The sequence below is a fragment of the Gymnoscopelus braueri genome, assembly GCF_963280865.1.
Source record: "Gymnoscopelus braueri genome assembly, chromosome: 13".
NCBI lineage: Eukaryota > Metazoa > Chordata > Actinopteri > Myctophiformes > Myctophidae > Gymnoscopelus > Gymnoscopelus braueri.
Genome location: NC_137615.1, coordinates 51,742,028 through 51,757,250, shown reverse-complemented (window position 1 = coordinate 51,757,250; position 15,223 = coordinate 51,742,028). Strand labels below are relative to the sequence as shown.

At 41.2% G+C, this 15,223-nt stretch overlaps 1 protein-coding gene across 1 annotated transcript; it reads left to right on the top strand.

Annotated features, from left to right (window-relative positions):
* Positions 1–4,077: 4,077 nt before the first annotated feature.
* Positions 4,078–5,499, top strand: LOC308099681 (zinc-binding protein A33-like; the record flags this gene model as incomplete). Its single annotated transcript, XM_080448416.1, has 1 exon — positions 4,078–5,499. The coding sequence occupies one exon, from the start codon at positions 4,078–4,080 to the stop codon at positions 5,497–5,499; it is 1,422 nt and encodes a 473-aa protein (XP_080304542.1).
* Between the last annotated feature and the right edge of the window lie 9,724 nt (positions 5,500–15,223).

Sequence of the window (15,223 nt, the reverse complement as noted above, 5' to 3'; positions counted from 1 at the left end):
CATATATATATATATATATATATATATATATATATATATATATATATATATATATATAGTGTTTGTCATCAGCCATGGTGTAACTACTTTATGACAGAGACTGGTCAGAGAGAGCAATCCAATACTGCTCCACTGTGGCGTCAATAATCCACACATTTAGGAGAGAAAGCAAGTGTGAAATCATACAATATTCCCAAATCATTCATGTAAATGCTGTGACCAGACAGAGACTATATTAACGTATTTTTATTTTATGATTTAAACTTTATTTGTTTCCCCAGTTAACAGCTATTGTGCAACTTACTCTAATTCCATACTGTTTTACAACTTTAAAATTACTTGTGGCACCCTGGTGGATCACTGACCATACCACAAAAGTAAAGCTGTAGTCCTTCTCTCAGCTGATCCTGGTTCATGCACTCACGTTCTCCTGTCTCTTTACACTGGTACATTTGAGCTCCAACATTCCATTATTCATCTATTTGATTTAATATAACGTAAAATAATGAGCCTCTACATGTTAAGATTTTTGGAGGAGTTGGCACCTTTCCACAAAAGACCTTCCACTGGTGTGGTGTAGCCGAGCAGAAGGCCTGGTCAGCCATGGTGCAGAGTTTGGTACTGGAGACACGGATGAGGAAGCTGTTCACAGATGTGAGGGTGTGGGTGGATGTTTGTGGCGTAATGAGTTCTTATAGGTAGAGAGGGGCATGTATGTTTATGCATGTGTGCGTGAGAGGCAGGACTATTCAATTCTGAATGAGATAAGGAGCCACTTCTACCTTTTACAAGAAAGCGTAGTGACTTTCCGCATCGTAAATTTGACATTATACTTACAGTAGGAATCAAAGAAGTATGATAATAATAAACCATGTTAATCGATTGATGACTTTTATGTATTATGCATTCTCTCTCTCTGTCTCTCTCTCGGAAGGGTCCACCAATTTTTTTTTGTTGCATTTGATGTCTTACCCTTTGTTGTCCTTGCTTACTGTGAATCACTCTGGACTAATAGTGTCTGCTAAATGCCTAAATTGTAAATTGTTCACCATTGCATTTTATTTTATAGTTGGTGTGAACTCTGCCATCCACTTGACTTTTTTAAAATAACATTACTGCTCAGTGTGAATGGCCCTTTAGTCTATAGACAAGGACCATGAACACAAAGGACTCCTTTCGATTGAATGTTGAATGCTTTATTAACAGTTTGTAAACAGTACAGTGGTACGATTTTACAATGATTGTTAAAAGAATAACACAAAAAGCCCTAGGGGCTTGTTTCTTGTTTCACCCAGTACCACCCAGTGGTACTGGGTGGTCCTCCTGACAAGTAAGACCTGAACCAGAAACCACATAGATTTATATTGTGTACAGAGTTCTAATGTTTTTCTCCAATGAGAATAGATCATTCCTATTGTGTTTAATCCATTCTATCTATGTGTCTTTCTCTCTCTCTGTCTCAGGTGGCTGATGATGACCGCCATCTAGTGGAATCTCTCAACATTACAACTACTGTAAAGATCACATCACATGGTATGTTTATGACAACAGAATGATCAAACCAAGCTAACTGGAGGACAGTGTTGAGTGTGTTGAAGTAAACTCTAGCTATTCACTGTATGTCGACAGATTGGAGACATGTAGTACTTTTTGAGTGAACTCAAAGAGTTCAATCAATCAGTTCAAGAGGTACAGATCCTAGTGGGTGGGGGGTCTGGAGGGGATGAGGCCAAACGAAACCAGAACATTTATTGGTAGCACTTGCTATGCATCCTATGTGTATAACGCATCATGAACATACTTATAATGCATTATAATCTGCTCATAACCCTGTATAATCAGATTTATAAGAGCTCATAAATACTCATAATGCTTTATAACCATAACCATATCACAATATAAAGCTTGTTATAATGACTTATAAGTTCAAGTATAAATACATTGTATTATGCTTATAACACTTGATGATTACAGTTATAAATATTCATAACAACTTATAATGCAATCATAACACATTATACAGCATGTTATAATGACTTATGTCAAGTATTATAATACTTCATATTTGCTGCCCACTTGGTAACACTTGCTATGCAACCCAAAATGTATTCTCATAGTTATAATCCATTATAATTAATCCTTTATTATCACTGTTATAATGCATTATAAGTGACAATAAGGCATTATAACAGTGATTAAAATGCGTTATGACAGTGAGCATAATGCATTTAGACGTTATAATACAGCATTATTAAATGATCATAAAGTAACAAATGGCCACTTATGATAACTTATGATCATAGTGTAATGCATTATAACAGTAATTATAATGCATTATAACAGTGATTTAAAGGCAATAAAAATGTAATAATACCACCTTATAAAATGATCATAATGTCACAAATTTTCACTTTATTATAACTTATAATCACAGTATAACGCCTTATAAGTGATAATAAGGCATTATAAACGTGATAATAAAGCCTTGTAAAATTATCATAAAGTAACACATGACCACTTATAATAACTTATAATCGTAGTATAATGCATTATAATAATGCATTATAATGGTTATGACACATTATAACAGTGATAATAAAGCATTATCAACTGATTGTAATGGATTATAACTATGAGAAATAATTTGGCATGCATTGCAACTGTTACCAATTTGGCAGCAATTATGAAGTATTATAACACTTGATACTTATAAATCATTATGAAAGGCCTTATAATGTGTTATGGTTATGGTTATAAAGCATTATGAGTATTTATGAGCTCTTATAAATCTGATTACACAGGGTTATGAGCAGATTATAATGCCTTATAAGTATGTTCATGATGTGTTATACACATAGGATGCATAGCAAGTGCTACCCATTTATTGTTACATTTATTTTAATTGTAATAGAATTGTCTATATAACTTTACTCTTTACTAAAAACATGACCATCAAGCTAACACAAAATGAAATGCTGCTCTACAACATAATAATATATATAATATAATCTGATCAAATGTATATTTTGTAAAGTTTGAGCTATGCCTCTCTCTCATTTTTATACTAATGGAGAAAATCACACTTGAAAACTAGAGAAGAAACCCTGAGCACAGAACATTTGTTTTCTCTACAGCACTGTTTGGAAACTCACTGAGTTGAAGTTGGATGTGAATTGGTGAGTATTTGTTATTTAAAGAAAGGAATTTAAAGGAAATTGCAGAGAACAATTCTCTTGAATGGTCCCCTCTTTGTGTCAGGTGATACATGATCACCATCTATTAGAATATCTCAAAATTAAACTAGCCTACTGTAAAGAACACATCACATGGTGTGTCAGCAGAATGATAAAATCAAGCTAACTGAAGGACAGTGTTGAGCTGTTGAAATACCAAGTAGAAAGACTGTAGCCATTTAGCATGTTTTGTGTAAATTCAAAGTCTAGGCTTACAAATTATATACAGTATATAATCAATCACCATCACTTCAAAAACATCACTTCAAAAAAATCTGCTCTACAAAATATTATGTGATCAGATTTTTATTTTGTATTGGCTTTTTTTTTACACCTGGAACATCAATTATTTCTCAATATTAAACTGAATAAATGAAATGTAAATCATATCACCCAGTATGACAATTATGTTATTACAGGATCACAACTCTCTTACTATCCCTATTCAGGAGGGAACATTCACAGAAAAGAGCCGATCTACAAGCTCGTAAAGCGTTGCGTTGTGATGCATTGTGAGCTTGTAGATCGGCTATGTTCAGCAAAGATATTTAGTGTAGACCATGGGAATAATGTCCAACTAAATATAGGTTGGTGGTAAACTAGGTAAGATAACTTACCAATAAGGTAAATGTTATCATTGCTACACTTTGCTCTGATGCAATGGTAAGCTGTAAGATGTATACAATAAAGGTTTATAGAACTGTTAGGGGAATATAAAGTGTTTAATCTGGTCATTAATTTTGTTTTCTCTACAGCACTGTTTGGAGACTCTCTGATCAGTGAGTTGAATGTGGATGTGAAATGGTGAGTCGTGTTATTTAAAGACACTTGCAAACCAAAGGAAATGGCAGAGAAAACTTTCCTTGAACGTTACCTGAACTGCTATGTGTGTTCGGAGACTTTCAGAGACCCGGTGTCTCTGAGATGTCATCACAGCTTCTGTTCCAACTGCTTGAAGACATTCTGGGAACAAACTAAGAACAAGAACTGTCCTGTTTGTAAGAGAAAAGCATCAAAGGATGGAGTAATTGACTTTAAACTTAAAGAACTAGCTGACTATTATGATGAGAGACAGAAAGCTGAGTCAGGTGAGGAGGAAGTCAAGGTGTTGTGTAGTGAACATCCAGAGGAGCCTAAACTGTTCTGTGAAGAAGAACAGAGAGCTGTGTGTCATATCTGTGACGTCCCTAACCACCGTGGTCACACTCTGGTTAATATAGAACAAGCAGTCAATAACCTGAAGGATCAACTGAAGCCTGACCTCAAGTCTCTACAGGACAAGAGGAACGAATACAAAGAGGTTGAACAGACATACAGTAAAGTGGTTCAACACAACAAAAAACAGGTGGTGACCACAGAGAAGCAGATCAAAGAAGAGTTTGAAAAGATCCACCAGTTCCTGAGAGAGGAAGAGAAGACCAGACTGGAAACTATGAGGGAGGAAGAGGAGCAGAAGGGGATGATTGTCAGCAGAGAGATGAAGATCATTCAGGAGCAGATCTCCTCTCTCTCAGACAGCATCTCTGCTGTAGAACAAGAACTGCAGAAACCCAGTGTGTCATTTCTCAGCAGTTATAAACACACTCAGACCAGCGCCAGAGTCCAGCGTAAACTGTCAGAACCACAGCTGGTCTCTGGAGCTCTGATAGACGTGGCCAAACACCTGGAAAACCTGACCTTCACAGTCTGGGAGAAGATGAAGGAGAGGGTCAAATTCACGCCTGTCATTCTGGACCCAAACACAGCAAGCCCCTGGCTCTGTCTGTCTGAAGACCTGACCAGTGTGAGATGGACAGGCACAAAGCAGCAGCTTCCTGACAACCCAGAGAGGAACGCTAGGTATGCCACTGTTCTCGGTTCACAGGGCTTCAGTTCAGGAAAACACAGCTGGGAGGTAGAGGTTGGAGACCATTCTGATTGGAATATAGGTTTGGCTAAAGAGTCTGTTAACAGGAAGGGAAAGACATGTATCTCACCACCACATGGATTCTGGTGTTTACGGCAGAGCATTGGGAAGTACACCAATGGGGATGGAGAAACCCTCCTATTGAAGAGGAATCCTCAGAGGGTCAGAGTCCAGCTGGATTATGACAGGGGGGAGGTGTCCTTCTACGACCCTGAAGACATGACTCACATCTACACTCATAAAGACACTTTCACTGAGAAACTCTATCCATATATATATGTTGGTAAGGCTGGTGATAACATAACTTCTGATATCAAAGTCTGCCAAGTTGATGCATCTCTCTTTGGGATGTTAAAGTGATTGTGTGTGTGTGTGTGTGTGTGTGTGTGTGTGTGTGTGTGTGTGTGTGTGTGTGTGTGTGTGTGTGTGTGTGTGTGTGTGTGTGTGTGTGTGTGTGTGTGTGTGTGTGTGTGTGTGTGTGTATGTGTGCGTTCGTGCGTGCGTGCGTGCGTGCGAGCGTGCGTGCGTGCGTGCGTGCCCCTGGAAACACCCAATTACACAGCACTGTAAACTAGTGAAACATGAAACCTAGTGTCCCTACTCTGGGGATGAACATTCAGCGGAAATAGCCAAGCTTGCTTGTCAATCGGCTATTTGGTGTAGATATACAAAAGGAGGGGATGACATACAGACCCCTGGGGGACTCCAGTGAACTAAGAATATAGATATAGGGCGCGTTCGGATATTTGCACCGAGAATGTGGCCAGTTTTCTGAGTGCACTGGCGGTGACTTCATAGAGCGCACTGAGTTCTTCTGATTTACGAACGACCAGTAAGGGGCAGCGTTAATAAGTTAGTAAGGGACATTTCCTCCGCCATTTTTCACCACCGGGGAGCGCTCGAGATGAGACGCACTGGAAAAAACAGCTTCTGAGGTAGGACCCTACCTCAGAAGCTGTTTTTGCGGGCACTCAGTGCACTGAGGGCGCAGCGCACTCAATTTTCGAACGACACCGCACCAAGTGCACTCAATAAACGAACGCCCAGAGGGAAAACCAGTGCGCTCAGTGCATATATCCGAACGCGCCTATTATGTAGAGAGGATCAGTGGAGCAACACTCTCATTAGTGCAGGAGACTAATGACACACTCTCATTTTCAGGAGAGCAGTGGCAGGTTATTATGTTGTATAAAGTAAGACAATACTTTATCAAAGTCTTCATTCATCATCAGTGAGAGTGTGACTATGATCAAATCGTATGTCTTCATATCCACTCTGCTCACTGTTTACCAGCACTAACACCTGTACTGGATTCTCACACTGGACTGACTGACTGACTGACTGACTGACTGACTGACTGACTGAGTTTGTTGTGGTTTAAAATGAACTGGATTGGAGTTTGGATTTGCTTGCATTCACCAAATTAACTGAAAATAATTTACCATGATTTGCCTTTTTTCTTTGAGAAACCTAAAAGACAAAAAAAAGTTGGATATTTTTTTTTTCTATTGACTTTAGGACTGTGGTAATTGTTTTGCGAAGGTATTTAAATATGTGAATATGTTTTTGTAAACGTCTTTAAATAGGATATAGGATTATTTTGATTCAGATTGTTGTGCTTGTATGGTTCTTATTGGATTGGATGTGGTCATTCAGTGTGTAGAGTGTGCATTTTAACAGATGCATTATTTTGTAGGGTTTGATTTAAACATTTAAAATAAAACAACTATAAACAAAACAAACTGATCAATCTTACATGCCAAGAGAGAAACCTGACTGTCATCACAACCAAATAAGTAAAATAAAAGAGAACAGTTTAATGTTTTAAAACTCTCAAATAAATACATAAATAAAATAGCCGATCTACAAGCCCACAACGGGTCACGATGTGTCGTATTGTGAACTTGTAGATCAGCTATTTTTGCCGTGTTTGAAAATCAGGCTTAGGTTTTTCAGAAGCATGTTGTGACAGAAGTTAGTGTAATTGTCAAAATGAAATATTTACATTCAATGGGAATTATTATTATTATTATTAGAAATATTTAACAAAGATTTAGTAGGTACATGTACAAATATCTTTCATATTTATGATATAACAAAAAAATATTTTTCATCATCGTGAGTTGATCAAATTTAATTTGTAATATTCCTGGATTGTGTGGTTTTGTATATTATGTTTTTACATGTGGTATGTTTGTACAGTGGAGACTATTACGTTTTTTTTATTTGTTATCAGGCTTGGATTACATTAGTTTTTTACATTTACGACATCTTTGTGATTGAATAGACCACTTTGACAAAATAACTAAAATGAAATAAAGCCTGGCACACAAGGATAATATTATAGACGTCATTGATTCTCTGAATTGTTTCCACACAGTTCTATGTAACACCAGGCATATCAGTAGGTGGACATCTGTGATCATCTCTATGGTGAGGCTAATGACTTTATGGAGAATAACCACTTGAACTCTCAATTCTTAGTAAAACAAACCTGAGTTGCAACTGTACTTGGACCAACGCCAAATCTCTTCGCCCCAAAATAGCAGATCTGCAAGCTTCCAACGTGTTGGGAGCTTGTAGATCTGCTATTTTTGTCAAATACTCCAAGAATAGGCATGCTGGGTTTCGAGTCAGCATATTTATGTTTACGGTGGACTGGTACATCATTTGAACATATATTATGTACAGCTGAACATCTCTAGTGAGTCATCACTGCATCAAGTTTATAGAGTTTCAATACGGAATTAGATCCATACAACAATGATTTAATTATAATAGATCTGAGAGACAGTGCTGTTGCACACTGAGGTCCAGTGGTGGAAGTATCAATACCACAATGCAGAAATACTTTTACTTATGTTAAGTAAAAGTGAGGTATTTCGAATGTATTTCAAATGTATAAAAATCTTTTAAAAATGGCAGATCTATAAGCTCACAACGGGGCACATTGTGCGCGTTGTGAGCTTGTAGATCGGTTATTTTCAAATAGCCATAGTACGGGGCTGAAGTGGTTAATGCATTTTTTGTAATAATCAAAATATACAAGGTAGCTATAGTAACTAAAGTTTTCAAATTATTGTAGAGGAGTAAAAAGTACAATATTTGCTTCTGAAATGTAGTGGAAGTAAAAGTATTGAAAATAATAATATGTGTGATAATATGGTCGTATCTATCGTTTTATTTGTAAGGTTGTGCTGAGAAGAGTGAACTCTGATTGTGTACAGTATTGCACAAAGATGTGTTTGATTGTTACATTATTAAAGAATGGAATAAAGTTCAGTGGCCTTAATAAATCCAAACACACAACAATCACAGTGACTGTAACTCAATCAAAAGTCAGTGAAAATACCAATTAAGGATCTTTTTGTTGTCCACAAAGAAAGATGATCGTTTGATTCCTTTCTGTTGTTGGGTGGGAGATTACAGATACCAACATTGATAGCAGTACATTTACAGACCACAAGGAGGAGAAATGGCTCATGTGAATAAAGGAGTAAAGGCTGGTTCACACTCCCTGTAGGTTCTATAGAACTCTGTAGCTGCAAGTGATGAGGTCACACTGATAAGGTCACATCAACACTCACTGGAAACATGGAAAAGAACAGTAAGAGAAATATAAACATGCAACATGCACCACATGTAAGATATAGCCTGGAAACCAGACAGTCTGGCCATGCCAGGCTATGTAGATACACTATCAACTGTAATACAAACTCAACACCATGAAAAAGTACACACAAAGTAAATATACACATGATTCATATCCTCATCCAGGGAACAACCATTTTGCCTTAGCCTACCAGCCATTGTTGCTGGTATCTAAAAAAAAAAAAAAAAAAAAAGCTTTTTAGTATATTGTGATATGTTAATATTAGTATATAATACTCTCTATGTAATTTCCAATGATTATAATAAACAAGATAAGGAATTTCAGCAGAATTTTCCACTCTTCACACCACATGATGAATGTTCTGTAAGCATGCAGTGTTAGAAAAGTTACTCAAAACCAGTAATATGTTACTTACTACTATAGTTACTTGTTTGTGATGTGTCCGTGTTTGCACACTCTCATCAGGATCCTAGCAGTGCTGTTCTGGATATACTGGAGCTTTTGAAGGCTTTTGCTAGGGATCCCGAAGTTTTTCGGAATCTGCTAGTGTGGGGCGGAGTTTTGAAATGTTTCTGAGGTGTGTGTGTGCGTGTGTGTGTGTGTGTGTGTGTGTGTGTGTGTGTGTGTGTGTGTGTGTGTGTGTGTGTGTGTGTGTGTGTGTGTGTGTGTGTGTGTGTGTGTGTGTGTGTGTGTGAGAGAGAGAGGGAGAGCGGGGGAATTGGGAATACTGCAGCTCAGAGTGGGGGAGTCTGCAGAAGTAGGCCTACCACACCGTAGAGTGCAGTAGAATCTGTCCAGTGATCACCAGAGTATCGTGGAATACTCACTCTGTCTCTCTAGATCCTGCTGGGTTAGCTCGCCATCAATTGGAAAGGTCAACTGGAAAAAGTCCAATCCAACCAAAAAACCTGACCTGTCATCAGACAGGGTCAGAGAAATCCAATCAGTATCATAGTATCTAATGTCTGTTCTCTATTACGTTTTTTACCATGAAATATGCATTACATGAACCTTTTTTAATGAAAACAATAAATTAAATACTGTGTGCATATTTTTTTACAAACATGATGTATTTTACACATATTCACATGAATTCAACTCTTGTAAAGTGCAATGCCAAAATGGATTACATCTATTTAGTAATCAATACATGAAAACATAAACGCCATTTTAACTATTACACTAAGATTGACTCAAAGTGCAAAATGAAACAAAACAACATCCCTTAATTGAAAAGAATGAACAGTTACTGATTCTGTGTGAAACAAGCTGGGCACAAACAATGGCTTCTGCCCCAGACAATCCACAATATTGGTTTCTAGAAATCAAACAACACCACACATCAAAACCAACGCAATTTCCACTCATGTGTTACTCTTAAATGAAATGATAACAATGGGTGAGTTACTTTGCTTCTCTGTGGGTTGTACTCATAAGACAGACAGACAGACAGTGTGTGAGGACAGACAGAGATAACTAGTAAATGAACAAGTGAAAACAGCAGATCTACTACAAGCTCACAACGGGTTGTGAGCTTGTAGATCTGATGTTTTCACTAGGACAGACAGACAGGGAATGAGGAAGGACAGACGGAGAGTGTGTGAGGACAGACAGACAGACATACAGATCTAGTGAAAGAACGAGTGAAAACAGCAGATCTACAAGCGAGGCGTTGTGAGCTTGTAACAATCTGCCTTTATAACTGAAAGGATAATCACTACCAAAAAGGAAAAACAACGAGATCGGTGGGTGTTTTAACTGATAAGATTTTTTATATAATAGCCAGGAATTAATTGACAGGTCAAACGTATTTAAGTTAAATAATAACACTTCAAAATGACTTCTGTCCCTGTTGCTCTCCCTGATAAATAAAATAAACAAGCAAACAAACAAATAAATAAAAAACAAACAATAATCACTTTAACTGCCCCTCCCACCCAAACAAATCCCACTGTCCCTTGTAACCCGGCGGGTCACAATGTAAATACAAACAATAAACAAATGCACACGGCGTTTAAGAGTCTGTCATGCACGCACGCTGCTTAAATAAATAAATAAATAGTCCCGCCGGGACCGCTCTCTTCGATCGCGCTCCCGCGACGCAACAGTTCCTTTTAATCCTTTTACTCCAAATGAAAAGAAAGGTCTTCTCCGCCCGATGCGGCCCAAATAATAACTAGATAACGGGGTACCCTCTAATCTGTATTCCAAAACGAGCAGAACGCTCGGGTTGATCTCACCGGTTTCGGCTGTCGGCTCCAATCCCGACCGGCGTCACACCACCACGGCGCTCGGATCCCACGGCCCGACAGAAACGGCAGGTTCCTATCCGCTGGGCTCGAACGTCTTTTAACCTTGCCTGCAGCTTAATGTCACGTTACACTTAGTATCTTAACGGTATAAACTGGCGCTTCAAGGTCTGCTTTCCCCTCTGTTCAACCTGGCACAAACGGTTTGGTTCAACCTGGCTCCACGGTTTGGTTCAACCCCTCTGTTGTGCACCACACCCTGTATTAATAACCTCGGGTGGCACTAATGATTCAATTATCCCCCCCAATCAGACCCATTACAGCTCACGTGAATAGGACAAGTTCATATTTTCTCATGGCTTCAAACATGTTACATATAGTATATTTTACAAATATAATAACATGCACAGGTCGAGTGGAATACTAATAATAATAATGTGCAATTGTCACAGTCCCCCCCCCCAAGCTGGAAGCTAATTTTCAAGTCCTACCAAAGTAGGGTTTGAGGTTGACCACATTAAGCGTATCCACTTTGTCACTATCTTTCCATTTCACTCTGTAATTTATGGGGCCTGTCTGACTCGTCACTATAGCTGGACCTGACCATTTTGGCGCAAGCTTCGACGAGTATGCATCAGATGCTTTGGAGAGTGGATGTGTTCTCACCCAGACCAAATCGCTCGGCTGGAACTGTACATGTTTCCGCCGGGCATTATAATACTTGGCTTGTCTGGCTTGAGCGACACCCACCCTTCGTTTGACCTCTTTGACCATGGCCTGCTGTCTTTCTAGGAGATTGTAAGAGGGTTGTGAGGGCATTGGTGGAGATGCTAACATACGCTCCAAGGGTCCGTACAACCCACGGCCAATGGACATTTCAGCAGGTGTATGGCCAGTGGTCTCATGCATTGCAGTGTTGATGGCGTATCGGAACTCGGGCAACCATTGATCCCACTTGTTGTGCTGGTCTCCCACGAATGATGCGATCATAGTCTTGATGGTCCGGTTTGCCCTCTCCGTGAGGTTGGCCTGGGGGTGGTAGCTGGTGGTGAACTTGTGTACCACACCCCAGGTCTTGCAGAGATCGTCAAAGACATTTCCGGTTAGTTGTGGTCCGCGATCCGAGATCAGGTACTTAGGGACCCCCCATCGAGTGAATATTTCATCTTTAAGGATCGCACTAAGCCTCGGGGCTTTACCATCTCTCAGCGGAAACATTTCCACCCATTTGGTGTAGTAGTCGATGGTGACCAACAACATGGTGTTTCCCTTTTTGCTCCTCGGGAACGGCCCCATCAGGTCGATCCCGAGGGCCTCTCCTGGCTGGCTTATCTGGGTGGACTGCAACATACCGGATGGTTTTTGATTCTCTGGCTTGTACTGCTGGCAAACTTGACACTTCTTAACATAGTCCCACACCTCTCGGCGGACCGTCGGCCACCAGGCCACCTCGAGAACTCGAAGTAGGGTCTTTAGTCTTCCTAGATGCCCACTCATGGGGCGGTCATGGAAGTACTCCAGGAAACATTGGACAAGGCTCTCGGGCACCACCACCTGATACTTCAGTCCGATGTCCCTGGTTGGTTGCCTCCGATACAATATTCCCTGAATCTCCTCGAAGCCTATCCGATCGGTCCGCTGGTCCGACAGGTTGAGATTCTCCAGAAGATCTCTGACCTTAGGATCCGCGCTCTGTGCTTTGGCTAGATCATCTAGCGTTGTGGGTAGTTCCGAGTTGCCAGACACTGCCACTACTGCACACACTGCCTGCTGTTCAGTAGGAGTCACCGCCCGAGATAAGGCGTCGGGGACGATGTTCAGGTGACCCTTCCTGTAGTATATGTTGAATTGGAACTCTTGAAGGCGTATTGTCCAGCGAGTGAGTCTAGACGAGGACTTAGGGTTCTTGAATGCCCAAGTGAGGGCAGCATGGTCGGTGTACACGTCGAACTCCACTCCTTCAAGGAAGTGTTTCCACTTTTCCACCGCCCACACGACCGCAAGACACTCTCTCTCGGATGTAGAGTAGTTGCATTCGGCTCCTCTGAGTCCCCGAGAGGCATAAGCAATCACCTTCTCTAAGCCGCCCACCTGCTGGGTCAGTACGGCTCCCAACCCGACACTACTGGCGTCAGTATGCACCTGGAACGGTAGTGACAGATCGGGCTGGACCAACACAGGTGCCTCCATTAGAGTCTGCTTCAACTTTTCAAAGTTTGTCTGGCATTCCTCCGTCCAATTCCACTTCACTCCCTTCCGCTTCAAGTGATTTAACGGTGCGGCCAGGTCTGCGAAGTGAGGAATGAATTTGAAATACCAGCCCGCCATTCCGAGAAATCTCTGCAGTGACTTCAAGTCATGGGGAGCTGGATAGTTCATAACGGCAACGGTTTTATCTGGGTCCGTCTCAACCCCCTGGGCAGAGACGATATGTCCCAGAAACTTCAGCTGCTCTCGGTAGAAGTGACATTTCTCAAGATTCAGGGTGAGGTTAGCGACATGAAGCTTGGCGAACACGGCATCAAGATCTTTCATATGCTGCTCGGGACTTGGAGAGAAGACGATAATGTCGTCGATGTAGACGAAACAGCACCTTGCCTTGAGATCACCGAGCACTCTCTCCATCAATCTCTGGAAAGTAGCACCGGCATTTTTCAGTCCAAAGGGCATGGTTCTGAATTGATACAGTCCGATGGGTGTTATGACTGCGGTCTTGTGTTTGCTCTCCTTATCCATTGCAACCTGCCAGTATCCTGCCTTCAGATCCAGGGTGCTAAAATGGCATGCTCCATGCATTGATTCCAAGATGTCGTGTATCAGAGGCATGGGGTAGGCATCCAGATTAGTTTTGGAGTTGAGTCCTTTATAGTTCACACAGAACCGGTTACTCCCGTCCGGCTTCTTGACCAACACCACCGGTGCGGCCCAGGAAGAGTCAGAGGGTTCCAAGATCCCCTTGGTGAGCATCCCCTGTACCTCATCCACGATGATTTGGCGTTTGTACGGTGAGACTCGGTAGGCTCTACATCGCACCGGCATTTCATCCGTGGTGTGCACCTTATGGGTGGCAACATTGGTCTTACCTAGTTGTCCCGAGCACACCGACGGCCATCTCCGGAAGAGACATTCCACCTCGGGTGGAACGTTTCGGACACAGTGTAATGGCGGGACACCAACACTGCCCATCAATGGCGACACCGGCACAGCGAGATAGAGTTTTGCCGAGGACAGGGCGGGTGAGGCCTGTGAGGCAAAGGGATAGTGTGTGTAGCCCTCAGGACCCCACACTCCGTAAGTCTTTTCGCCAAAGTTGAGGACAGTTTTGGTCTTCAGGCAGAAGTCGAGGCCCAGCATCAAAGGGAAGGTGAGATTGTGGTCGTCTAGGACGAATGTTTCCACAGACCACATATGACCATGCCAGTCGTAGATCAAACCCACCTTCCCCACCGCTTGGTGCTCCTTTCCATCCGCCAGGATGAACTTCCGGTCATCACACTTCCTCAGATGTTCCCCGTACGGGCCACCACATGTAACAATCTGCCTTTATAACTGAAAGGATAATCACTACCAAAAAGGAAAAACAACGAGATCGGTGGGTGTTTTAACTGATAAGATTTTTTATATAATAGCCAGGAATTAATTGACAGGTCAAACGGTATTTAAGTTAAATAATAACACTTCAAAATGACTTCTGTCCCTGATAAATAAAATAAACAAGCAAACAAACAAATAAATCAAAAACAAACAATAATCACTTTAACTGCCCCTCCCACCCAAACAAATCCCACTGTCCCTTGTAACCCGGCGGGTCACAATGTAAATACAAACAATAAACAAATGCACACGGCGTTTAAGAGTCTGTCATGCACGCACGCTGCTTAAATAAATAAATAAATAGTCCCGCCGGGACCGCTCTCTTCGATCGCGCTCCCGCGACGCAACAGTTCCTTTTAATCCTTTTACTCCAAATGAAAAGAAAGGTCTTCTCCGCCCGATGCGGCCCAAATAATAACTAGATAACGGGGTACCCCTCTAATCTGTATTCCAAAACGAGCAGAACGCTCGGGTTGATCTCACCGGTTTCGGCTGTCGGCTCCAATCCCGACCGGCGTCACACCACCACGGCACTCGGATCCCACGGCCCGACAGAAACGGCAGGTTCCTATCCGCTGGGCTCGAACGTCTTTTAACCTTGGCTGCAGCTTAATGTCACGTTACACTT